The sequence below is a fragment of the Vulpes vulpes genome, chromosome 4 (assembly GCF_048418805.1).
Source record: "Vulpes vulpes isolate BD-2025 chromosome 4, VulVul3, whole genome shotgun sequence".
Lineage (NCBI taxonomy): Eukaryota > Metazoa > Chordata > Mammalia > Carnivora > Canidae > Vulpes > Vulpes vulpes.
Window position 1 is genome coordinate 73,096,457 of NC_132783.1, and position 26,933 is coordinate 73,123,389.

General features: G+C 40.2%; 1 protein-coding gene across 1 annotated transcript in view; it reads right to left on the reverse strand.

The window, feature by feature from the left end:
• TMEM26 (transmembrane protein 26) overlaps nucleotides 1-12,937 on the reverse strand; it is a 47,701-nt gene extending 34,764 nt beyond the window's left edge. Inside the window, exon 1 of the mRNA XM_026013519.2 lies at nucleotides 12,699-12,937. Within this exon, the coding sequence (XP_025869304.1) occupies nucleotides 12,699-12,889 (191 nt within the window). The 5' untranslated portion in view covers nucleotides 12,890-12,937. The remainder of the gene's footprint in view (nucleotides 1-12,698) is intronic.
• Nucleotides 12,938-26,933: the final 13,996 nt, after the last annotated feature.

Sequence of the window (26,933 nt, forward strand, 5' to 3'; positions counted from 1 at the left end):
CAACATCTTACCTGTATTTCAGAGGCATAGCAGGAATTAATCTTAGCTTATATTTCTCTCGTGACCCAATACGTCCTCCAGTATTTCATGGTTATGAGCATGGAAGCCTTAGCTTTCTTAATATGGGCTCCTTGAAGGCAGATGCTGTCTTATATGTATTTATATCCTTTCCCTCTTTCTTCTCACTTATCTTCTTCTTCTCAGTGATATCAGGCGTCTTACTATGTCTTTACTAAATTGTTATTAAGAAAATGCTTGAGTGCCTGAATTTGTGAATAAAGGGAGGACTAAGAAAATGGAGAGAATGGAAGGTACTGGCATCTACAAGGACCATTTTTATTCCCATTTCGGGAGATCCAGGAGCAAGTATGCTCCTGGACTTGTGGCCCATGAGGAATTACTACACTGCAGTAGAAATTTCCAAACTTAGAAGACCCAAATTTGAATCTTTTCTCTTCCAAGGTGGTGGAAATTTGCTACCTTCCCTGTGACCCAATGTCTTCATCTATAAGTTGAAAATAAAGTATCCACATCATAGGATGGTTGTGAGAATGAGAGGAGACAGTGTGTGTCACAGGCTTGATTGTATATAGCTCAACGCATGTACGCTGCTGCCTTACCCTGCAAGTAAACTTACAGCTGTGTATTCAGTAGCCACACTTACAGAGGATCCAGAGAATACCAGGTTAGAAGGCTGTGTCTTCCAATAACTAACAATCAATCCTATATTTTTAAACTGTAATTCCCCAAGCTAAACCCATTTAGGACATCTTGAATCAAGGGAAATTGTTTGCACTGCTGAGGACATCATTATCCCTAACTCCACAACTGATGTTAAGTCAATTCCTGTCATACTGTCATATAATCGCCATGATGACCTATAAAATGTGGCACGGTCAGGGCCCTGCCTACCTCTTGGGCTTTGTTGTTTGTTATTCTTCTCACTGTGCTCCTATAACATTGTTTTCCATCCAGTTCTGGAGAAAACCTATATGCCTCCCTAACTCAGGACTTCAACCCTATATATCTCTCCCTCAAAATATCTCTCTAACCCCACTTTTCACCTGCTTATCTCCTTCTCATAGTTCACATCAGATATATGAGACCCCATGGGAGAACTTTCCTTGTTCTCTGGTCTAAATAGATCTTATTATGCTTGTCCTTTAGCACTCTTTATTTTTATCCTATAGATCTTCAAAATTTATAATTTATGTGTCTCCCAGCAACTGTAAGTAGTATAAACACAAAAATTGTGTGTTCATCATTATACCCTCAGCTCCACCCACAGTACCTGGCATAAGGTGGGTTCCCCACAAATATTTATTGATTTCATAAGGCCCTGATTGATTTAAAGTTTCTATTTTCTTGACACTCTATTGCTGGTTTGACTAGAAACCTCTTCTTGTAATATCACCATAATTCTGACTCTTATCAGAAGCTTTACTGAAGGAAACTAATGATGCTGTTCTTATATGAATTTAATATTATTTTGCTACTATGAAAGATTTAATATTTCAAGGTGACATTCTAGCCGTTACTCATTAGTTTGAAAATTTGCCATATTTTTATCATGCACTGTCAGTGCAATTCATTTTTGGAACCAAGGAGAATCTGAAGTCTAAAAATTAAAGAGTAGGCCTTATCCCACCTTTTTCTGTGTAATTAATCAAATTGCATGCCTTTTCTTAGGAGTTAACAAATAATTTACTCTAGTCTTTATGTCTTAATGGCATCAGAAGTAAGTCAATGCCAAATACTAATACAATAGAAGGTTCTAGCCATCCCAGAAATAACCCAAATCAGGTTCCTGGATACTTGTTTATAAAAATAAGATATACTATTTACTAGTAAGCTAACAAAAACTGATAAACTTATGATAAATTCATAAGACATGCCCAAGTGGGAAGTTTTACTAAAATGTGTAAAACCCTGTTACTAATCAGCTATTTGCCCCTACAGACTCAGATGTACTATGATACCAATTACCACTATCCTATCAGATAACCGAAGGTGCCCAAAATTACTACTTGAATTTTTTTTCAAATCGAAACCTTCCTAAAGATATTCTTTCCCTCCACAGAAGTTTGTTATTTTTGGTTGTTGTTGTTGTGGTTTTTTTTGTTTGTTTGTTTGTTTTTTGCTTTTTAAACCCTTATCCAACCCACTAGTTCTCTCTAACGTACATGGCAGGGACACCATCTTAAAGGATTTATTTTTTTCTATTTGTTTATGTACTCATTTGTTTACTAATTAAATATGCTAATAGGTCTTCCTATATGCTAGACACTGTTCTGGGCTCTTAAGGAGCTATCCTCATTTTTTCAGTTTTTTCATCCAAAAATAAAATATTATTTATCATACCAAGTTGTCATTTCAATAAATTACAATGTTTTTCACAAAATGATTATGTCATGACATTTAGCAGTTTAGTTCCACAAGGGATCTTATTTACTTGGGCTCACCATTACTCTAGAGTTAGAATGCCATTTTATTTTTTCTAAAAATGACACCTATCACTTTTTTATTGAGAAAGTAAGCTTCATTCCTTTTAGAAACATCTTACAGTATAAATAAGCAAATAGAAAAATTAATCATAATATGACCCACTACCCTGTTTGGCTTTTCTTTCTGCAAACAGTGAGGATTCAAGTCTTCTAATCATATGCATAGATCTGAAAATAGATAATATTTCAGTGAATCAAAACTAATGTTCCAAGATTACTCTGGTGTGGATCATGATTTTATTTGCACTTCATTCCTCAGTATTTCTTACGAGAGAAAGGGAGATTGGAGTTGTAAGGACCCTAGACCCAAGTTTCACAGTCTCACGTTAAACTGCCTTGAGGGTCCTCAATAAAATTTCCAGAGCACTTTATAATAATAGGCCTATTTTCATGGAAATCAAGAAACTAGGTCAAGATACCCTTTCATGAGCCCCCAAATGGTGTCTAACAGTTTAAGGATTGTCTGTCCTCCTTTCACACGGACTGCTTTCTCTAAGTGGGCCTTAACATCTACAATTTCCATCTGGGCTGCCCAGCCAGGGCTTTGTGTCTATGCACAGTGACAGGAGTGGCCAGTATGACAGCCTCCAAAATGCTTTTGCAGAACACAGAACCCCTGGATGCCTGAGTAAACTGTGAATCCAACCCCAGATACCAGCCATTTGTCTTCTTAACCAGTACACCCTCCCAGGCACCTCCCTCCCAGAGCCTTTGCCTGTGCCTGCCCATCAGAGAAGGGACGAGGCCACAACTGCTGGACATAAGCTTATGAGAACACTCTCTGAAAGGAAAATTGCATAAGGGGTGGGCATGTTTTAATAGGTCCCCAAATCAGATGATTGACTTGTCTTGTCTATGATCTAATGGGAGAGCAGATGAAGAACCAAGACACTGGGAGGAAATTCAAATGGACTGGGAATGCCCAGTCTTTATACTTCGAAAGCCCTTAACAAATGCCCACAGTTAGATTCTGCCAAGCAAATACTTCTGAAGATGAATAGTAGAGCTCTTCATTGTAATTTTCATTGTTTATCATTGCCAATTATTTTTCTAACAAAGTCATATTCCCAAATTATGATGGAAACTGGCAGCAACATTAGTACTAGATATTTCACTGAACTTAGAATTTTCCAAAAGAATATCTAAATCAAGAACAAGCTCTATTAAATTTGGAGTTGCTCACATTCAAAACTCAACAGTATGCCTCAGTATGACTAAACAAGTTATAGGAACAAAATATGCAACAATTTTAGGATCTATGTACTGTTTTTCTCATAAAATTTCTGAGGCAAAGAAAATCATGACATTTTCTTAAATGAATTATTTCTAACTAAAACCCTGAGTGTTGTCTTCATCCTATTACCACAACCTGAAAACCCCTTCTCTCTTCTCTCCACTCTTGTAAAACCCCCAGCTACTACAAGGGCCAGTATGTAAATCACTTACCTGAGACATTTTCCTTGTCTAACGAGCCTACCATAATGATTGTATCTTTATTCTGCAGACATTCTGCAGTCTTGGACTTAATTTGTGGAAAATTATTTGGTTCTCAGGGTGTTGTTTTTTCCTGTCTCATATAACTACACATATTTTATATTCCTTCAAGAACATCGTTATAGCACTTAGTACAATAAATGATTGTTTAATGATTAAGTGAACTTAAGTGCTAATGACTACAGGAATTTTAATGGTCTCTGAGAGGATAAAATGCATGATGGATGTTATTTATGTAATGCTGTACCTCATTTCATTCTATAAAAGACAGTGGTATTTATTTCTGTTCTGTGGAAGAGAGAGTTTCTTCCCTTTAGGACCAAAAATAAAGGCACTTGAGAATTTTCCCCCTCTTCTGTTTTGTTTTACATCCTGTTTTGGCTTTACAAGCATGTCTGCTTGTGCAAGAGTGTCTCTGAGCCATGTCCACGTGTAGTCTGGACTCTTCTACATTCTGTTCTAAGCAAAATCATTCCAGTGTTCATTTTCAGGTCACCCCAATTTTGAAAATGACAAAAAACTATGACCCTTTCCCCACTATAGGGAATCCGTGATCCAAGAAGTCTATGTAGTTGTAATTTGCACAGACAAACCCCAGCCTCATTACTGAATGCAGAGCACAAGAAATCAGCTGACAGAGTTCAGTGCTGGGACAGGGACAGCCTCTGAGATTTTGCTTCCTCCTGTGCAGGTAGAAGCAAGAATAGTACCTTCAGGGCTCTAGTGAGGAGTGAATAAGATAATGCGGGCAATGTACATTCCTGGCTCAATAAATGTGAGCGCTCACCGGATGCTAGGAATTGTTTATGTGATTTAGTATAACTAGTTGCAACCTTAAGCAAGTGATAGAGCCTTGCTGGGCAACAGTGTCTTCATCATAAAACGGTGATAAAGAGGAAAACTACCTCATAGGGTCATCGTGAGGATTGCTGAGGTAATGGATATAAAGCAGGCTTGGAGCTTTGTCAGTACTCAGTAATTGATAACTGTTTCCACATCCATTGTCACGATCACCATCACCTTCATCATCATGCTCATCACTACTATTAACAGATTGTCAGAAAATGGCACAGCCAATGTATAAAGAGGCTATTTGAGGTTGGTTAAAACAGGTGTGTGAGACAGAAGGCTCAAACGGGGAAATAAGAAAGCAAAGGAGGGACGCTTGGGTGACTCAGTGGTTGAGTGTCTGCCTTTGACTCAGGGCCTGATCCTGAAGTCCTGGGATCGAGTCCACATCAGGCATCCCGTTTTCTCCCTCTGACTATCTCTCCTTTCTCTCTCTCTCTCTCTCTCTCTCTCTCTCTCTTTCCCTCCCTCCTTCCCTCCCATAAGTAAATAAAATTTAAAAAAAAGAAAGCAAAGGAATACTGAAGGACCCAATCAGGGCTGGCAGCAGCACTAATGGTAGAGAAGATTTTCCCCCCTAAGGAATACTAATTTTTACTCTAATAAGCATACAACATTAAGTCAGTCATACACCCGCTGTCTCTTAGAGATCCGTCAGACAAACTGATGATAAAATATAACACCCCTCCCCTAAATAACTACCATAGGTTCATATTCTAATAAAAGACACCAAATCAGTCCCCATCCTGGCATTTTATATTAATACTCTGTATGTCCTCAATATTACTTCGATGTGACTTTAGAAGAAATTTCAACTTTGATATCTGCATATAAAAACCCTTATTTATTTAAAAACAAAACAGTGGTTTTCTTTAACAAAATAATTTATATACCCTAGATCTAACTCTCCTGATACCAGGACTTCAGAAGAATTTCTGGAGTAATGAGGAACATGCACATGGGGAGAACAAATCATGATGAAAAAGTGAATTTTCCATTGTTGGAAAAGAAGTTAAACTATTCAGATTTGTCCTGGTGCTGTATGCAAATAATGGCACCGCATGAGATGGAGAAATGCATGAAATTTAGAAGTAAGGATATATTTATACTGGCTCATGGGAGCTGCCCACACCAATTTGCACTTTGTTTTCCTCCCTGTGAAGTACAAGAAGTTACAAAATATTAGAACCTTAATTTTTAGTTCTAAGTGTCTTGATTGAATATACTCATGGAAACAGCATGGACATCACTTAACAGTTCAGTTTCCTGGGGGTCTCATTCTCATTCTAAATGCAGACATAATTATTGCTTTGATCCCAAGTCCATTGTGAAATAAAAGAAGAAAGTACAACTATTTCCTGGAGTGATGCATAGTAATAATTCAAGTCAAGGTAAGACTCTTCTTCCTAAACCATGACTCAGATCCCTAAAAACCAAGTCATTTACTGGTAACATTCAATGTGCGCTTCCAAAAAAGATGCAAACTTAAGTCATCCTCGTGCATTGAGCTCAAGGCTCAGGCTATAAAACACGTAGACACAAACAACATGTGAAGACAATGAATATTATACAACTCTTGGATACATACTGCAGACATGGCTGATAAATCTGATGCATGGTGGAAAGTGTTACTAGAATAACTTAAAAGCTAAACAGAGATTTCAGGAAATTTGGACAGCAGGTGTGAACAATGAGAGAAATAGTCTATCTGCTGGGAGAATTTCCATTGCCCGAGTTGGCCATATGGAAATCACAGGGTCTCCTTCTAAATCCCTCCATCTCATCCTCTCTAATATCCAAAAAGATCAGCAAAGGAAGAGTGCTTTTATTTCCCAACTTTCTCACTGGCATTTTTGTAAACAATTTTGATGAAGGAAGACACATGTTATCAAACACTACAGAATGACATCAGACAAAGGAATTCTCCTATACTACCCAAGACTTGTTCAGGGTCAGTCAGTTACACAGTTTCTGGGAAGTCTAGGTTTCTACTTCTGCTGTTGAACTTTCTAAATATAATTGAGCATTTAAAACAGATTTCAGGGACCCCTGGATGGCTCAGCGGTTGAGCGTCTGCCTTTGGCCCAGGGCGTGATGCTGGAGACCTGGGATCGAGTCCCACATCAGGCTCCCTATGTGGGGCCTGCTTCTCCCTCTGCCTGTGTCTCTGCCTTTCTCTCTCTCTCTCTGTCTCTGTGTCTCTCATGAATAAATAAATAAATAAATAAATAAATCTTTAAAAAAATTTTAAACAGATTTCATTGAAGTTTTTATTTGTGTGTTTGTTTTTTACAAAATTGGTTTGAATTCAAAATCAGTTTAGGATAGAATCTCTTCTGATTCCTAATTTGTCTTTCCTGTTTTTAGTTGGGAGCCATCCAGACATTGTCTAACACATGGTGTTTCAAATGAGATATGGTAACAATATAAAATGTAGAAGGCAGTTTTCACTTGGAGGCAAAGGACATGGGAGAGACAAAGAAGAATAGAAAAGAAAGCCAGTTTTATCTGTCTTCTGGGGAGTATGTCAGAAATGTCCCAGGGCACACTTGACTCTTCCCTCTCTTTTTTTTCATTGCCCTGGCTCTTCCCATACTGGCTCCTTCTCCTCTCTAAAAAACAGACTCAGTTCAGATGTCCCCTCCCCAACAAGGCCTCTCTGACCACCCAGTAGAATCTTACCCTTGGTCCTTCATCCCTTTGTAACTTCTACCACTTAGGCATCCAGAGTTCAGATCAGTCATTTGTCACTTATTAGTCCACTTGTTTCTTACTTACTTCTTTATTTTCTGAGTCCCTGATTAAAATGTGAGTTCCTTCAGGGCAGGATTTTACCTGTTTTATTCACCTCCACATTCTTGACCTTCAAACAGTGTCTAATACATATTAGCTGTTCCACATATTTTTGTTGAATGAAGACTGATAAGGCTGTGTGCTTCCTCCAGAGAAACCTGCTCAAGTTTTCCTACACCCACCTCCCTCAGGACAAGCCTTTGCACTCCTGGCTCTTACCCATTTTTCCTGCTCCAGCTCAAATGCCATGATGTCCCTTCCTTCTTCCCATCCTACCCCTCCCACACTTCCTCACATACTTTCTCCTCTAAACTGCTGGACTCCTTCAATTACCAGCTGAGTGATCCTAAATAAAATGATTTCATGGCTCTGTGTCTCAATTTCCTCATGTAAAATTGAGGGGGAAACAGAGAAACAAAATCATTGCAGCTACTGTCAAGATCACATGGAATAATCTGTGTAAGACATCTGAGAGAGCCTGGACATCAACAAATGCTGAATAGTCACAATTATTCTTATTCCCACACATTTAACACTTAATCAAAATACTACCCTTTATTTAAAAATTTCAAATATGTTTTCTGTTTTTTCTGCCTGTTCATGTAGTATCTAGCCTAGTACCACATGTACTTATTGGGCAATTTAACAAATTCACATTTGATTAAACACAATAAAGGAAAAAGGAATGAGGTATACTGAGGAAAGACAGGCAAGTAGGTGAGGAATTTTATTAACTTGATTATATTACTTTATATTCTTAAAATTCAGATGAAGAAAGCTCGGTGTTTAAAATTCTGTACTTTTGCCAATAAATTCAACTTAGATTTCTATTTATTTTCAGATACCGCCTGCTTTCAAGGGAACAGGCTTCAAACATGTCACAATTTTGGTTATTTGTCTAACCGCCAAGGAATATTTTATCAGTATTAGCAAATAGGCAACAGAAACATTATTTTGTGCTTGACTTTACCTAAATGATAATTCAGAAAATAAAATCAAGAAAGAATAAAGCAAGTGATGCTAATCTCCATCTCAGAGGAAAGTAAGTGATCATGCACATGAAATTAATAAACACCAGGTGAAGAGGAACAAATTGTACCATCACACATTTACTAGGCTTAACAAGGGATGTGTTGTTGGCTTACCCTCTCTATCCTATAGGATTCCAACAAATTAAACTTCTCCAACTGCAAGTTATTAGTGTTGAGGTAATGTTGCTGTCCCTGGACAGCTGAGCTCAGCTGCACTAGTTCCATGTTTCCTTTCCAAAGGATAGCTAAAGAAACATTTTTTTTTGACAAGTGTAATATGTTTGCTATGTTTCAGGAAATTTTGTTCACATTTTCCTCTATAGCTCAATGTATCATTTCATGATTTCTGTAGGTTTGATTTATGTGGGGCTAGGTGCAAATGTTAGTAAAACTAACAATGTCCAAAGTAGACCAGCGTAGTCTAAAGGAGGTTCATGGATCTGATGTTCCAGAGAAGAAATTCTCACCTCCTGTGTGTACAAAGCTTGATCTACCATTCAAGCATTATTTGATTGGTTGATTGGTTTTAAGTATGGGAAGGTTTCACCTTCTTCTTCTTCTTCTTCTTAACTTGTAAATGGATAATGTATTCAACTGATACAAAAGATAATTCTTTGACAAGTCCTTTAAAAAATTAACCTATAATATGCATAACTCTGCAACTTTTTTTTTCTCCTGACAACATATCACGGACATCTCTCTAGGTCAATAGCTAAACTCTAGCTCGTTATTTTTAATATCAACAAAATATATACAGTATGGGTATATTTTATAATTTTTCAACCAGTCTGTTGATGGATAATCAGGTTGTTTTTAGGTTTATTTTTTACTTATAAGACGGAAATTAATATTCTTGGCATATGTCTTTACATATGACCACTTTGGTTTCTATAGGGTAGATTCCAAAATGTAAGATCAATGGATCAAAAGGTATATAATACATAGTTCTGCATATAGATCTATATATTGACATTTTCCTATAGAGAGTTCTAGATACTGTCATAAGACTTACTTAGCTTTTTTTTTTTTTAATTTCATCAGTCATGATATCCTGATGGAAACTATCTTTTTAACACTCAAGAATAACAAAAAATCATGCCTTGCCTTACGCAGAAAACATTAACCCAGAAATGAAATATGTTCCAAATCAAATCCTTTTTAATTGTTACCACGGGAATAATTTTCTATATATTTTTTTTCAGCATCCCATCTTCTGATTTTTTTCCCTCAAACTTATGACAGAATAGTGTGTGAACTTTGTCCACCACAAAAGTAACCACATCTGCAGGCTTAGTGGAACAAAGCATTTAGTAACATCAGTAGAACAAAGCATTATTAATCACATTTCTATTTAGATCATTTACAAAGACTCATTTGTTCCTGAAAATTTATAAGCCCCAAATCTATTATTTTCTTTTTAAAAAAGATTATTTATTCATGAGAGAGACAGAGACATAGAGAGAGAAGCAGGCTCCCTGTGGGGAACCTCGCGAGGGACTTGATCCCAGGATCCTAGGATCATGACCTGAGCCTAAGGTAGATAGATACTCAACCACTGAGCCACCCAGGTGTCCCTCAAATCTACTATTTACTTTGCTTATTTTCAAATATTAGTCTAGATATTGAGCTGGCACAATTTTCTCAATAAATGCTATATTGTACAGTACATAACATGGCCTGTTCTGAAGTAAAGGTGAGAATTCTTTTCGACTTTTCGATTGTGAGCCAGTGGTTTATTGGCCAGTCCCTCAAGTAAAGTTGTTGGACTTGTACAGAAAATGTGTCCAGTTGACACATCATATTTTTTAATAAGAAGAAAAAAAAGAAAAATCCTAGGATCTAAGAAAAAAATTTCCTTTTTATTCATCAACTATCAAATATATTATTTCATTTAATTTATAGCAACCTATAATTATTTACAGATGAAGAAACCACGGTCAGAGAGGCTAAGTAACTTGTTCAATGCCTCAGGATAAATAAATAGGAAGACCCAGATCATTCCATTTTCCTTCTAATGTTGAGACCACACTCTACACATGAATATGTCCCCAGGTCCCTATTTAACTTGACATATTGATCACTCATTTTTGCCCCAATCTTTTTTCCTTTCTTAGTTGTAGGTTACATACCAGTCAGAATCAGCTGCCAAAGATGGTATAGACATGAAGGTAAAGTTCCAGCTGGCTACAGCATTTCTACATAACTACACGGGAATTTTGACTAAACATGAGCTCAGGCCTCTGGTCTACTCTTGGAGCATGAGGGAGGATATTTCACCGCCCATTGAGTTGGTTCTCCTTCCTAGGTTGACAGTTGTCCCAGAAGCTATGATGGTCAGTGACAGGATTACCTTCCACACAACACTTTTCAGCCTCAGACCTCACGGTCGTATTACTGAAGATATTTTCTACCTTAGCATCTTAAAGATACTCAGTAAAAACTAAATAAATCTCATCTGACCTGCTGGGTGAACACTTTTCTCCCCTTATGTTTCTTTAACCCTGAGGCTTACTGGGGAAGCTAATGCCATTTTTTATCTTTGAGTTATTTTTTTTTTAATATTTTATTTATTCATGAGAGACACAGAGAGAAAGGCAGAGACACAGGCAGAGGGAGAAACAGGCTCCTCGCAGGGAGCCTGATGCGGGACTGGATCCCAGGGCCCCAGCTCACTCCCTGAGCTGAAGGCAGAACCGCTCAACCGCAGAGCCACCCAGGAGTCCCTCTTCAAGGTTTTTAAAAGGCATATTGGAAAGTACCTCAAATCTCTCCTGTTTAAAGAGCTGACCACAGGGTGGAGGAGGGGCTGTAACATTCCCCTCCTTATTGTATCACATGAGGATTCTACATGAATCATTTTTTTCACTTATAATTAAAATAATTTTTTCAACAGTGGAAAATGTTAAGCAAGATTTATATCATTTTAAGAGACACAGTAACACATTCTCACCCTTAGACTCTCACAAAATACATAGCCTTTTGAAGTTTAATATATGAAACAGTAGAGAAGGGTTTTCCTCCCTTATGAAGACTAACTATAATGCCATTGTGTATGTAATTCTTGATTTGACTAATAATAGTTTCTTCTAGTATTAGGTATTTTTAAAAGTATTGACATATATACAAATATTGCTTTACTTTTTTTTTTTAATCAATGTATAGTATACCTTTTACTGCATTTTTGTGTGACCATAGTTTTTAAAAATTAATATAAGAAGAGGCCTAACTTGGAGAAGTCCGGGATGAAAATCTACCAGGAGTGGAGGGATGGAGATGGAAACTCTTTGTAAATGGCAAGAGAATCTTTTTCTCAACTTTTCTATTTCCACTCAAGTCTTGGGGAGGAGATAAAACATCACACAGAGCAGGTTGAGGTTAGATCTGAAGCCCTCTGTGCTGGTCCTCCACCAGCGAGGCAACCCTTCTTTGACCAGGTGAACTCACCGTTAACCAAGCTCCGAAGGAACCAACCTGGGGCACCTGAAGCTGGTGCCGGGTCAGGGCGCCAGGCCGCAGGGAGCAAAGCGCTACAGAAGTGCTTCCAGGGGCTTCTCACCCTGGGAGACTGTTCTGTACACACCAGCTCTTACAAAAGTCTCTTGTGCCCAGCGAAACGCATCCCTACACCTGCCTGCACAGAATGCCGAGTGCACACCCACACACCCCAAGTTCAGGCGGCGGGCACGCGGACACCCCACTGACCCCCCACCCCCGTGCCCGGAGCACCTTCTGCAGGGCAGGCAAGCAAGCGCTTCCCTTCCTTTTTCACATCTTCCAAGTTGCCAAACCTGGGACTGGGTGACACCGGGCGGCGACTGAGCCTTCTCCGTGTTGCCCTGGGACCCCGAGGTCCCCGGGCGGGTCCCAGAGATGCGCAGGCACCTCGCGCTCCTTGGAAGCTCCGGGCAGGGACAAAGAGGGTCCGAAGCGGAGGGCTGCGGGGAGCTGGGCTCTCGGGTCGCTGGCAGGGCGGCCGGGAGCAGTGCCCAGGGCTCCGCGCGCCCTCCCTTTCCCGGGGTGCGCTCACCATTTGTAGCCTCTGCCGCGCTTGAACTTGAGGGTGAGCCCAGTCTCCAGAACGAGCAAGAGGTTGAGCAGCGCGAGCAGCCAGTACCGCGGGTCCTTCTTCACCTCGGTCACTCGCCAGACCCCGACCAGCGAGTGCAGCACGAACAGCAGCCGGGTGGCCAGGGCGTTGAGCAGGACCAGTCTGTCCATGCCGGCCCGCGCTCTGCGCCCCGCGCCCTGCCCGCCCCCGCGCTCTGCCCCCCGCGCTCTGCCCCCCGCGCCCTGCCCCCCCGCGCCCTGCTCCCCCGCGCCCTGCCCCCCGCGCCCTGCGCCCCGCGCCCTGCCCCCCGCGCCCTGCCTGCCCCCCGCGCTCTGCGCCCCGCGGGTCCGCTGGGGAGCCCCGGAGCCCGCCCGTGGGCGGGAACGTGGCAGCTCGCGCCCCGCTGCGGCCGAGCCTCCTCAGCCCCCCGCGCCGGGGGAGCCGCAGACAGCCACTCGCCCCTCCCCCGAACTTCCTGACAACTCTCCGAGAGGGGAGTCTCCGAACCCAGCCCGCGTAGACTGCGGCGCTTTCCCGGGCGGCTGGGGCTGCGCGGCGGGGCTCCGGGGCCCGCCCCCCCGCCCCCCCAGCGCTGCCCACCCCGCGCTCAATCCCGGGAGCCGGGCTCCATCCCCGCCCCCACCCCATCCCACCCCCGCAGCGGTGTCCTCCCAAACTCCTGGACTCCGAGGGATGGAGCGGCCGGGAGGGCGCGGTGCTAGGGGACCCAAGGGGGCGCATCTGCCCCCTGGCTTTGCCACCGAGGGCCTTTAATCCCCTCACACTTCTTTCGAGGACGAGCTGTCATAGGACCCCAAGCTGGAGGAGCGCCGCGGAATCCGCTGTCCAAGCAGTTTTAGAAACGCTGTTTCCGCGCAGGGTGAAGAATTCAGCCCTCGGGGACCCAGAGGAAATCAGGCCGGGGTTGGGGCTTGGGGTGCAGAGCGTCCCCGCACCTGCCGGGCCAGCGGGCAGCTCGGGTCGCGCCCGCCACTAATTCCTTCTGCAAGGTGGAGGGTAGCAAGGCCGGGAGGCGGATGGGGAAACTGAGGGAGGACGGAGAAGATAAAGCCAGGGGTGGGACTTGAGGGGAGCAATTGGTGCAGATGTGAACCGCGTATTTCAGGCCAGTGACCAATGAATTAAACTCCGGCCTTCCTAGCATCCGAGGAAAAGAGGAAACTGAAGTTGGGGTTTCCCAAAACACCTTCATGATTTTCGTTTCCTTGTTTGGTTTCCTCCTGCCCAGACCTCTATTTATTTGACATTTTTTCTTTAAACGAACTCAATTCTTTACTGAAATAATTTTTAAATGAAGCTTTACATCGCTTCTACATGGAAAACCAGGATAGTAGGCCGGAGATGGAAGGTGATTACAAAAACAAATAAAATATAATGAAACTAAGTTATTGAAATCTCACTAGATATTAATTATTGCCTTCCAAGGCTCTGTACCTCCACCACCATCCCTTTCTGGGGGAGTTAAAGACATACCAGCCATATTACTACCAAGCAGGAATGTTCTCTTGACCACATTAGTAAAACTGAGGAAAACACAAAAGGAATATATTGGTTAGGTGTATTCAACTTACGATCATCTCATACCTTTCTTAAAAGTAGGTTGAAAACTTTGAATTATATGATTAATGTGCTCATTAGGTGAAAAAAAAATCCAATTGTTTAGAAGCTCAGTTATTTCTGATACTGTCATTAGGGCAATTTTTTTCCCCCTGTGGGTGTGCATTCTTCTACACCTTACAGGAAACCCAGCAGTGATTTCCTGGGACTGCTTATTATAGTGCTTTTCATTGTGACCTCACACTATTCCGTGACATGCAAGAGCACAGTGTACCAGGGCAGTGGGAGGCAGGGTGGTATGGACATTGGAGCCCTAGAGCCGGGCCAACTGACCTCCTTGGAGTCCTGGCTCAGCCACTTTAGCATTGCTATAAACTTTGTACCTCTGTTTCCTCATCTGTATATGGGATGCTAAGCCTGTTAATTCATAGAGTCATTGTGAAGTTCAAATGAGTTAATCCACATAAAGTACCTGGAAGGTATTAAGTACTTGGTAAAAACTGGCCATGACTGCCTGGACCAAGAAAGTTAGTTCTGGGGAGCCAGTCTTCGATGATCCAAGACAAGTAATACTAGGAGTGGAGAAGACATATGTGACACCCATAAGGCTTGTCAAACCCTCTGGCTGAACACCATGGGGACAGATTGTTGCTGAACAAGTTGGGTTTACTAGTCTTTTAGGCAGAGAGCACACTCCAGGGAGAACTGTGGGCAGTTCAGGAAGAAGGCATTAGAAGGATTAGAAAGGGCTTACTGGAAAGGATGTGGCCTTGTGTTAGCTAATTACAGAGGGCTCAGAAGGTGGTGCTTTACTCTAATTGGATGCGCTCAGGAACTGGGTTTAATTCTATGATGGGTTGTCTTAATAAAGTCCTTATTTAGATAGGGAACTGTTAGGGCAGTTAGGACAATGTTCACATTTTTTTCCGGGTTCAGACATAATTACAGATCCTATCTATCTTTTTCTTGATCCATCAGATTCACAGAATGGCTTTGCTTGATGTTTATGTTCTGTGAAATCTTGGTGTTCTACAGGAAGATGACAAGACCTGCTGTTGGGCAGACCAGTTGCCTGCCATCAGGGCTTGCTTTCCTTTTTCTTAGGCCTCCAAGGAGGGGCTTGAGGAGAAGGGTTTGACAAGAAAGGAAGGAGGTCAGTCTAACAGCTTCCAAATGTCTTTATTGTTCCCCGTTTTGAAGGCTTAGGTTCAGTATAGGTTCTATTACTTCCAGGTCTGAAAAACAAAATAAATAGTAATAAATAAAGAACTATTTAAAAGTTCTTTAAATAGAACTTAAAGGTTGTTTTTTAAAATTTTTCTCCTAAGCTCATTTTAGAAGACTGGAGGTTGGGGTATCTGGGTGGTTCAGTTGGTTTGAGCCTCCGGCTTTTAGTTTCGGCTAATGTCAGAATCTCAGGGTCATGAGATGCCTGGGTGGCTCAGTGGTTGAGCGTCTGCCTTTGGCTCAGGGCATGATCCTGGGGTCCAGGATCAAGTCCCTTATCGGGCTCTTTGCAGGGAGCCTGCTTCTCCCTTTGCCTGTGTCTCTGTCTCTGTCTCTGTCTCTCTCTGTATCTCTCATGAATAAATTAAAAAAAAAAAAAAGAATCTCAGGGTCAAGATCTCAGGGTCATGAGATTCAGCCCTGCCTCAGCCTCTGTACTTAGCGCTGAGTGTGCTTGTGATCCTCTCTCTCCCTCTGTCCCTCACTCCCTCTCACATACTCTCTCTCTCTAAAACAAATAAATCTTAAAAAAAAAAAAAAGAGGATTGGAGGTTTCGAGAACTATCTTAAGACCTTCGATCCAATAGAGCAGCAATCTTTTAAAAAGAAAAAAAAATAAGCAATTAAAAAATGCTATTCTTATTGAAAAAGCAATCTTAGTCTCTCATGCACCCAGTTCTTGTATAGGGTGGGGTTGCACAAAGTGGAGTTCACCCTATTGTCCTAGGGGACAGTAGTCAGCAGCCCTCTCTTCCCTTCTGAATGCAAAGTAAAACAGTTGTCAATCTTTTCTTTCAATTAGAATGATTTTGGTTACATGAATGAGTCTGTCTCAAACTAACTCAAGGAAAAGGAGTAATTATTGGAAGAATACATAATGGTCTTACAAGGAGATGGGACCCCTTGGAAATCAAGCACAGGAAGTACAATAGAGCCTTGGGCAACTGGAATTGTGTCCTTGGATGGCTCTGGGATCTTCTGGTTGCAGTTTGTAGACCTTTTCACAGCAGCTCTCTAACACTGTCTACTTCCAGGCACATCTCTCCACATTCTGAGTTCAAATTCCCCAGAAAAGGAATTCACTGAACTTTTTCAACTCTAGGTATCAGGTCACACCATGAAGCAGACAGTAGGCTATTGAATGACTATAATCCAGTCATTGGCTGTCCCCAAGCAAAGTCCAATGTTGATGCTGCTTTCATCATCCTTCAACATGACATTCTAGGTAGGGCAGTTTGGGCAGGGGAGGAAGGGTCACAGCAGACACACTGAGGGATGCATCTAGGACCATTCGGCCCTTGCCTGATATGTACACATGCCTACAGTGCTAGAGGTGTCCCTGTGTGATACTACTTAAACATTGTACATGCAATCATGGACTCATCTATGACCTCCCAACAGCAATGCAATCCAAAATCACATCTATATCCCGAGGTCCCCAGAGCGCAGTGAGTCTCAAAAGCCACAGCTTCTAAGGAATTTTCATTCCTCCTTTGGCTCCATTTTGATCCTATTCAGATATCATTCTTTTAATTAATTAATTAATTTACTTACTTACTTACTTGATAGAGAGAGTACAGGTAGAGGAGGGTCAGAGGGAGAGGGAGAGAATCTCAAGCAGACTCCCTGATGAGTGCAGAGCCTGGTATAGGGCTTTATGTCACGACCCAGAGATCATGATCTGAGCCAAAACCAAGAATCAGAAGCTCAACTGACTGAGCCACCTGGTTGCTCCCAGAAATCATTCTTATACACACACACGCACACACACACACACGCATTAATTTGCCAACTTAACAAAATTGTTGACTCCTCAATGTGAAAATTGGAGAGTCCAATACTCCCACAGTATTTTTTTCTTTCTTACTCTACCTCTACTATCCAATTTTCGTTAATGATGATATTGTCTAGAACAACAACACTCTCTCTACATATAATTAAGTATACTGTGTTGATCCTAAAAATTGAAAACCATCAAAAAATATTTAAAACATGTAATTATTATTCACTGTATTTTTCATATGCAATGTATGCTTCCCCTGAACTTTGTAGACTTCCATTATCTTCTGGAATCCAATATTACTGATAGGAAGTTTCATGTAGATGTCATTGTCTTCTCTTTGTAGGTAAGTATTTTTTTACTCCCTGGAATTTTTTTAGAATTTTTTCAGACCTTGGAGTAGATATTAGACTTTTCCCATATACACTACCCCACACAGTAGTTTTTTATAAGGAAATCAAATCTTTTGTTTATTTGATAATTCCTTCTCTATTATTTCTGTTTTCTCCTTCTGGAATGCGTTATATTTCCCATGGTTGTCTTTTTGCTCAGTGTTCTAGTAGAGTTTCCTAACCTTATCTTCTTGATGTCTAACTTAATCTTCAGATGATTTGATTTTATTGTTCAACTCTCTCAATGACTCTTTAGGCCAAATTATTTTGTAATAAGCCTTTCTTATTAATTGATTAATTAATCAATATATCATTTTTTTCCAAAGCAGCTTGTTCTTGTTTGATGGAAGCAATAGCTTTTAAAATTCCTTTAAAAATATTACTTATAAATTTTATTTTTTTCTTTAGTGAATTGTATCTGCTTTCACTTTATTGGTTGCTCCATTTATTCTATTCTTTTTTTCACTTTCAGAGTTTTATAATCTGCTGATCCTCAAATAATGGAACGATCCTTTGTTGTCCATTTGTATTTGTAAATAATGAACTAGGCTGGCCAGGAAAACGTATCTGGTATAGGTGTTCTGAGTTGCTGTCTACAGACTGGGAGAGTGGGCTATGGTCATAAGGGCTAGGGCAGGATACCCTTGTCTGGTCAGCCTCCCTGTGGCATTCAATGAGGGGAAGCAGGTTGTGGTGTCAGGGTAAGAAAGGTTCCTCTGAGAGGTGGTGCTTGGTGCACTTCATTCCACCCTTGGTAGAGCCTCCTTGATTTATCTTCTCTACTTCTCTCTCTTCTATCTCTCTTCTTCTATTTCTCTAGCCCCAGCCCTGGCTGCTGGGCATATCCATATCCACCCCTCAAGAATGCTCTGATTTTCTTTATACTTTTATTAAGAGTCTCACCCCACTCCCATCTTTCTCTAAAGAACAGCTCTCAGATTTAGCTTGAAACTATTGATGACTCTGAGTAAGTAAGCAGAGAAGATCTTCAACCATTTCTCCTGTCCTGAGTATAGCTATTACACAAGTCCCTTGAACGCAACTTCTCTTCGCTCTTCTCTTCTGCAGTCAGCTGTATGACTGCAGCTTCTTGAGGGCTTTTGCAGAGGAACCATGCTCACCTCTGCTAGTTTAGGCTGTTTTCTTCTGCTCTGGTTTCGACATTGACCCCAGTCCTGTCTGCCCAATGCTATCTTCCTGGAAGTCCTCAACATTACTGGTCCACCCCTTCACACTTTCTAGTACTGTTTTTATTGCATACTCTTTGGTTTTAAAAATTATTTCTATCATCTTAAAGGTGAAGTCTTAGTTTCTAGGCCAAAATTTGAATCAGAAAACACAGATTTCTTTGTTGTGAAACATGTTGATTAAGTAGAAATAGCAATTGCAACTATTGCACATATGTATGATAGTGGAGGAAAGCAGAGCTTTATTACGTTAACAATAACAGTAATGATTACTTTTCTTTTAAAAAAAAAGTAAGTAAATTTTGGTGGAATGATCAATTTTCACACACTTCCAAAGCTAGCAAGGAAAAGAAATGGGTGTGAGTGAAGGACCTGGAGGGAGGTTGCATTCTTCAAATTGCCTTGGGCATTTTGGGCCCTGGCTTCCCCCTAAAATGATACAACTGCAGACCACAAATTCCTTAATCTCCTTGGGCATTGATTTCTCATCTATAAAGTAAGAATGATAGTATCTTTGTCTATCTTAAGGGTTAAATTGGTTGATACTTCAAAGCACTTATAAAAAGTGCCTGAAATATAGCAGGCACTCAGTAAATATTTATTGAATAAATAAATGAAGATATGAGTGAAGGTTGAATAAACAACATCCTAAAACAGAAATGTGTTACTCCCCAGCTGGTACCATAGTTGAGTCTTCTTCTAAGGCCAGCTGCTTGTAAATGATAGGGGAAATAATAAAGCCAGTAAATGTCATTGGTCTGAGCTCAAGGCCTCATTCCTGAAGGAGATCCTGAAGAGATCACAAGTAAGTAGAGACACTGCATCTTCGGTGATAATGATAAACAAGTCTTAAAACCTGATGGTTTTACCACCCTGAATAGTGTGAGATTCATCTCCCGGGAGAGCTGAGTAGTTAGGATTTTGACTCTGGAGTCATACAGCTTGGGTTTAAATCACAGCTTCTGTTATGGACTGAATTATGTTCCCCCAAATCCACAGTTTAAATCCTAACTTTTAGTGCCTCAGAATGTAACCAGATTTCAAGATGAGGTCTTTAAAGAGGCGATTAAATAAAAATGCAGCCATTAGGCTGGGTGCTAAACCAGTTTGACTAGTATCTTTCTAAAAAGAAGAAATTTGGGCACTCAGAGAGACACCAGGGATGCGCAAGCAGAGAAGAAAGAGCATATGAAAGCACAGCAAAAAGATGGCCATCTGCAAGCCAATGAGGGAGGCTTCGGAAGAAACCAAACCTGCCAACACCTTGATCTTGGACTTTCTGTGATTCGGGCTGTGAGAAAGTAAATGTCTATCTTTCAGCCATCTGTGCTGTTTTGTTACAGTAGCCCGAGCAAACTAAATGCTTCAAACATATGATCTCTATAAATGTGGGTAGATTTCTCTCTCTCTCTCCAGCTAACTGGAGCCCCAGTTAACTCATGGGCAGAATGAGGATATTAGCAGGACTTTAATCCATAGATTTTGAGGATGAAATGAGATTGACATTTAGCACAGAGCCTGCCTCACAGTAAGAACTAAATATATTAGCTATTATTATTACTACTGCTATAATTATAAAAAGTGATAATTGTTGTTATTAGCGATTTCAGAGAGTCCAGTTATCAGACGACCTTCTTATGCAGTTGAAAAGTGAGAGACATTGTTACACACTCAAAATGTTGCATCGTTTTTGTAATTACAAGCCTATTTTACAGATGAGGAAACAGCCTTCTTTTGAATGATTGGGGTCTGGTAAGAAGACCTGAATATTTAAAACAATAAAATATGACTATAAAACACAAAATAATCAGTTTGGAAAAGAAAGTTTATCCAAAATACAAATTTAAATCATGATGCTTCGTTCATGTAGTTCGTGAATTTGATTGGTAAAATGGACATTTTGATGCATTTTGAATTTGTTCAAATAAGCCTAGAGTGACAGCTATAGTTTGAAGATACTATGTATCATTTAATCATGAAAATTCTTTTAAGTTTTTTTAATTGATGTATAGTTGACATAAAATATTATATTAGTTTTAGGTGTGCAACATAGTGATTCAACAATTACATACATTATTTGGTCCTTACCACGATTAGTGTAGTTACCATATGTCACCATACACAGTTATTACAATATTAAGATTAATATTCCTCATGCTGTACTTTCCTTTGCAATGACTTATTTCTTTTATAACTTGAATTTTGTTCCTTATTATCTACTTCACCTATCCTCCTATGCCCCTTCCTCTGGCGGTCACTACTTTGTTCTCTATTCGTGAGTCTATTTCTACTTTTTTGTTTGTCAAAGTCATGAAAAACAAGCGAAAGACTATGAAACTCTCACAGACCAGAGGAAATTAAGCAGACATGATGACTAAGTGTAATGTGGTATCTTGGATGGGATCCTGGAACACAAAAAGAATATTGGTGTGAAAATAAGTGAAATCCAAATAAGATCTATAGTCATTGGTAGTAATACCAATGTTGGTTCTATAGTTGTGACTAATGTAATGTGCTGATGTGAGAAGAGGGAAACTGGGTGGGAGATTATGGACTCCCACTCTTTGAATTACCTTTGCAAATTTTATGTAAATCTAAAACTATGATAAAATTTAAAAATTATTTTAAAATGCACATAATATTTTATTTCGTTATTTCATTTTACTTGAAAGTAGCTTAAAAATTCAAACACTCACTTGAAAAATGTCAGAGAAAGGAATTATGTGATATTGTGAGAATACTTTTAGAATAGCAGAGTCAATTATTTGTTTGCTGTCTCCCATGAGAAGTCTCTGCTTTATTATCATTGTCATAGACAAAATTATCTCAATGCCAAAGAGACCACAGAGTTTATCATACTCCTCACTTTGCAGACTGAGGCTCAGAAAGGGCAGGTGACTTATCCAAAGTCACAACTCATTTAGTTTTTGGCAGTGATAAGAATGTGAAAGATTCTTTTTAATCGCATGTGAAGTACTAAAAAATATGTACATATACATGTGTGTGTGTGTATGTTTTGCAGAAATATGTACACACACATAATATATATCATATATTGCATGACATATGAAACCTTTCTTTTTAACAGAAATAAGATGTAAAAGCATAAAACAGTCTCCTTAGTGGGTCTATTAGTCTGGCGGATTTCTTCTATTGTTGTTGTTGTTTTTGTCTAGACTACTAAGGAAACATATCCAGCTCAGTTAAGGGCAGAAGTTTGAGAACAAAAAGAAATGAAAAAAAATTGTGTCCTTTTATGTGACAGGTTCATATGAGCGATTGAAGATTGAAAGGGGAGGAGATCTGGTCTCTAATTTGAGGACCTCACAGCCTGATCTAGCAAGCAAACACCTAGGCAGCTTTCCACTAGAACCTCATAAGCACAGGAGCAGGCATACATGCTGAGAAAGCTCTAAGGAGAGGTATCTGACCCAACTACAGGACCAGCTTGAAGGCACGCTTCAAGGAAGAGTGACCACTAAAGATATCTTAAAAGATGAGTGAGGAGTTAGCCAAATGGAGAGAGAGGAGGAAGAGATTCCAGACAGAAGGGACTTGTCCTTTGAGATTGCAAGGAAGGAAGGAAGGGTGTGAGTTTAGATAAAGCAGAGGCTGAGGGGTGACTGGAAGTCAGCTGAGATCAGGCCTGAGGACACCCAATATCACAGTGAAGTAGGGTATGAGGCCATGCACTGATAGTGAGGGGTGGACATTGGTGGGCAACTTAGAGAGAAAGGTAGAGATTTGGACCTATGTCTGAGGGAAAAGAGAGTAAAATGTAAGCACAGGTAAATACAGGCTAGTGAACATTTCTGAGCTGGCATTAGCACAAACATATGGAAATATGCAATTTCCTCTGGCAGCGTTCAGCTGTCCAAGTGTAGTGAAAATACAGAGGAAGTGGATTGTAGCATTCAGTACTACAATCTTGGTTTCAGTATTCCCAGGCAGGGTGGGCAGAGTATAGGGATCAAAGGAAACCAAGAATGGCTAATGTCAACTGTTCAGACATCAACAATAAAGCCCAGGATGGGCAGGGCAAAAGAGGAAATTGAGAAAGTCAACAGAGTAAAAGAAAATCAAGGTAGCAAGACATTTGATGTCTCTATAGGGATAAGGGAAAGTAAAAATCCCTTAAAAGTTAAATTTAGTAGAAGGCTAATCCAAGTGTAGAGCTTCTGAGTAAATAAAATGAGATGCCTGGACAGTTGAGAGAGGCAACAGACATTCACCCGAAGTAACAATGACTTCAACAGAGGATGACGCTTACATGAGTGTAAAAACTTGGTGGGGTGCCAGGAGAATGCATCCCAGGTGTCAGCATTGGCAGGGGTGCAGAATGGCAAAGCAGTAAGGGATGGAAATGCAGCAAGGAGAGGAGATGGTTACATACGCCTTCTGTTTAGTGACCAAGAATCACAGAAATGGGAGAAATCGCTAGAATAGATTATGTCTACTACATCCAGGAGGGAATCAGTTCATGTTGAAGGCTTGGGCTTTGAGATCAAGCTGACCCACCTATGTTACTACAGGCGAGTGCATGAACTCCCGGAGCCTCCCTTTCCTCACTTGTAGGAGCTCTGCTCTGAGAGGTTGTTGTGGCCCTAAAGATCATGCATCTGTACCTCAATAAGCAGGAGATCCATAATAAGTGAGAGCCATGGGTTTTCTTCTCCACTTTGTGCCTGAGAGTCCTGGTGGTCTGGTCTGTCTAAGCACATCCTGGGCACAGTGGACAGAAAGCTGTGCTGCTGCTCCTCTGGTCCCAGACAGGTGAATAAGAGTGGCACATTCTGATATAACTAAGGGTACTGGTTTTTAAAACCTGTAGCAATAATTTAGTATTGAAGTCTATTTTGAGATACAAAATGTGGGAGAGGCCAACATCCCAAATCACTTCTGCAGATATGTGTTCTAAAAACAATTCCTTTGGGGGCCCTGATTGTTCTCCAAAGAGCTAATCTATTGTTCATAGGTAGGGAGGAGGCATAGACATGGTAGAAAATAAGGAGAGGGGAAAGAAGTTGAATTGAACAAGGGGCAGGAACAAAGAGATGAGAAAAACCTGTATAGAGGCAACATTGTCAAGTGAACTCAGTCGAATTCAATGGCTCTGGGCGTAGGCTGTGTTTATAAGGAAAGGGCCATTCACAAGATCCATGGGGTCTTTAATTCTCATTATATATAACATGTTGGTTATATTTATAAAATAGAATCATAACTACATCTGGAATCTTTACACAGAAATTAAGGTTGACGTATGTGCCAGATTGATTTATATTCCCTGATAAGATGGTAAAGTAAAGATTTATTTTACTTTGCACTCTTACAGCTTGGATTATTATTCATACTTTATTTTGCAAATTGGTGGTAACCCAACTGCAGCCAAATCAAGAGTTCACATGCCAAGTTTTGGTCTGAAAAAGTTTTTGCATCCAATATATATTTGGCCATAAAAATAAGGAGATCAAATAATAGAAGAGAAAAGAAAGTGCTTTATGTACTCTGGAGGTCAAAACCAGATGTGAATAGGGTTCTCATGGAGTGTGGCTAGCTAACATCTGGTAATCCCTAATGTGTTTCATTGTCCATTTGTAAGTTTCCCCCAATGTTTAATATCAACAGCTATACAGGAATGTAGTGACTTGCACAAAGAGTAAAATTTATAGATATCAAGGACAAAGCCAGAAAATTACTCTGTTCTTGGCATCCATCCTTCCTGGGCAAGGACTTCATATTTTCTTTCTGTTGATGCTATGTTTAATAAAGCTATGTGATTGGTTAGATTTCGATTGAGCTGAACATGTTTTGTTTTGTTTCTTTTCTATGACTCAGTGACAAAAGAAACATAAAACCTTCTGCTTACTTTAATCACAGACTTCAGATTTCTTCTATGTAATCTGAAGAATTGAGGAAATACCCCCAGAAAAATTAGTTGTACCTGTAGAGGAGGTGGAGGGTAAGAAAGAGATGGTGAGGAAGGTGGATAATTTAGCTTATTTTCTTCTTTTGGCACACAATCTGTTTGATTTCTTGATCCCTTTCAAACAACTCTCTTCTACAAAGACAACTCCCATTTGTAAGGAAATTTGCAGATGAAAGCAGACATGTCTGTATTTCCCACCACAAAGGTTAAAGATGCTGAAGGATGTGCTACAAAGCAGATGAAGTTATGATTCCCATTGCTAAATGTAGTAGCTGAGATTAGATATATGTTCTCCACCTCGTTCACAGATCCATATTGCCTTACATAAATTAGCAGTAATCTACACATTCCTTTGACAGAACAGGCTGGCCCACAGAACTGATGGATTAGTAACTAATTCAGAGATGACAACAAGGTATCAACTGTGTGCCTACTCAGGTCCACTGGTAGCTGTTGCCAGGATTGGGAGGTACTAGAAGAATCCTAAAGCTCTTCATAAACTCAGTGGGGAAGTGCCTAGCTGATAGGTTTTGGATGTCTGCCAGGGGAGTGGGCAGAGAGAGTAGCAGTACATGAGCTACTTAGTTATTGTCCCTTGTTTAACCAAGAGAGTTTGTCATAATAAGATCTGTTTCCTAAGGTTGGAAATTTTTATTTTAAGATCAACCCACAGTAACAAATGCTTATGTGTATTATGCAGTAATAGTAATAAATCCAATCATATGATGATGCTTTGTATCTTCAGAAGAACTTTCACAAGTATTGTCTCATGAGATTCTAAAGTAATTTCATGAGATAGAAATGGGACGTGTTTTTATCCCCATTTCCAAATGAGGAACTCAATTTCAGAAAAGATAAGCGATTCATGCTACATCATGCTGCTGGTAAGTTAGAGAATTCAGGAAATATTGTGTAGTCATTTGAATATTTTGTAATCACTCAAATTTCTGACTCAAAATAGAAGTCAGAAAACTGTAGCAACTATGATTAGGATTTTCTAAATTGTGCAACAAGCTGTAATTGACTGCATAGGAGACATTTACAACAAATGTGTGCTTACATGATTAAGTGACAAGTCAGAGATAGCTGACCCAAAGGTATGGATGATTTTATTAGTCAAGTCCAGAATAAAATATATAAAGAGATTTATTATAAACAATTGGTCGCAAGACCAAAATCTGCAGAGTCCATGTCCCAGTTGGAGTCTGAAGAATGGCAGGCTGCTATAGAACCAGGAAGAGCAGATGCCCAATTTGAAGGCCATGAGGCAGGAGAATGCACTCTAACTTGGGGGAAGGCCAGCTTTTTGTTCTCTGCAGACCTATAACGATTGGATAAGACTCATGCACGTTATGGAGAGCAATCTGCTTTACTCAGTCTACCAATTTAACTGTTAACCTCATTCAAAAACACCCTTACAGAAAAACCCAGAACCATATTTTATTGAGTATCTGGGCCCATTCAAGTAGATACATAAAGTTAATCATCATCAGTCCACCCCTTGTCAATTTGTCACCCATACACTTTTCCTTAAACCATACTTAATCTCAAAATAAGGCAAATAGAAAGATAACCTAACATGATATAACTATCCTGCATATAACCAAAATACACCAACCCTTTTCCCAGAAGAGGAAAAAAGCCCTTGAGTGATATTTACTCTTCTCTTTGTTATCTTATAACTTAGGGACTATGGGAGTAAGATGCTATGGGCTGAATCGTGTCCTTTCTCAAAATTCCTGTATTTTTTTTTAAATACAGTGGGACTGTACTTAGAGACAAGGCTTTAAAGTAGATAATTAGAGCTAAACGAGGTCATAATGGTAGGATCTTAATCTGATAGGACTGGTGTCCTTATAAGAAGAAGAAAAGACAATAGATCTCTCCCTCTCTCAACATGTGCATGCATTGAAAAAGGCCATATAAGCACACAGCAAGAAGGCGGCCATTTCCCAGCCAGGAGGAGAGGTCTCCTCAAAAATCAACCCTGTAGGCACCTTGTTCCTGGACTTGCAGCCTCCAGAACTGTGAGAAAATAAAACTCTATTGTGTATGCCCCCCACTTGTGTCATCTCGTCATGGCAGCCTGAGCTAATACAATGATCAAAGCCCTATCTGAGAAAT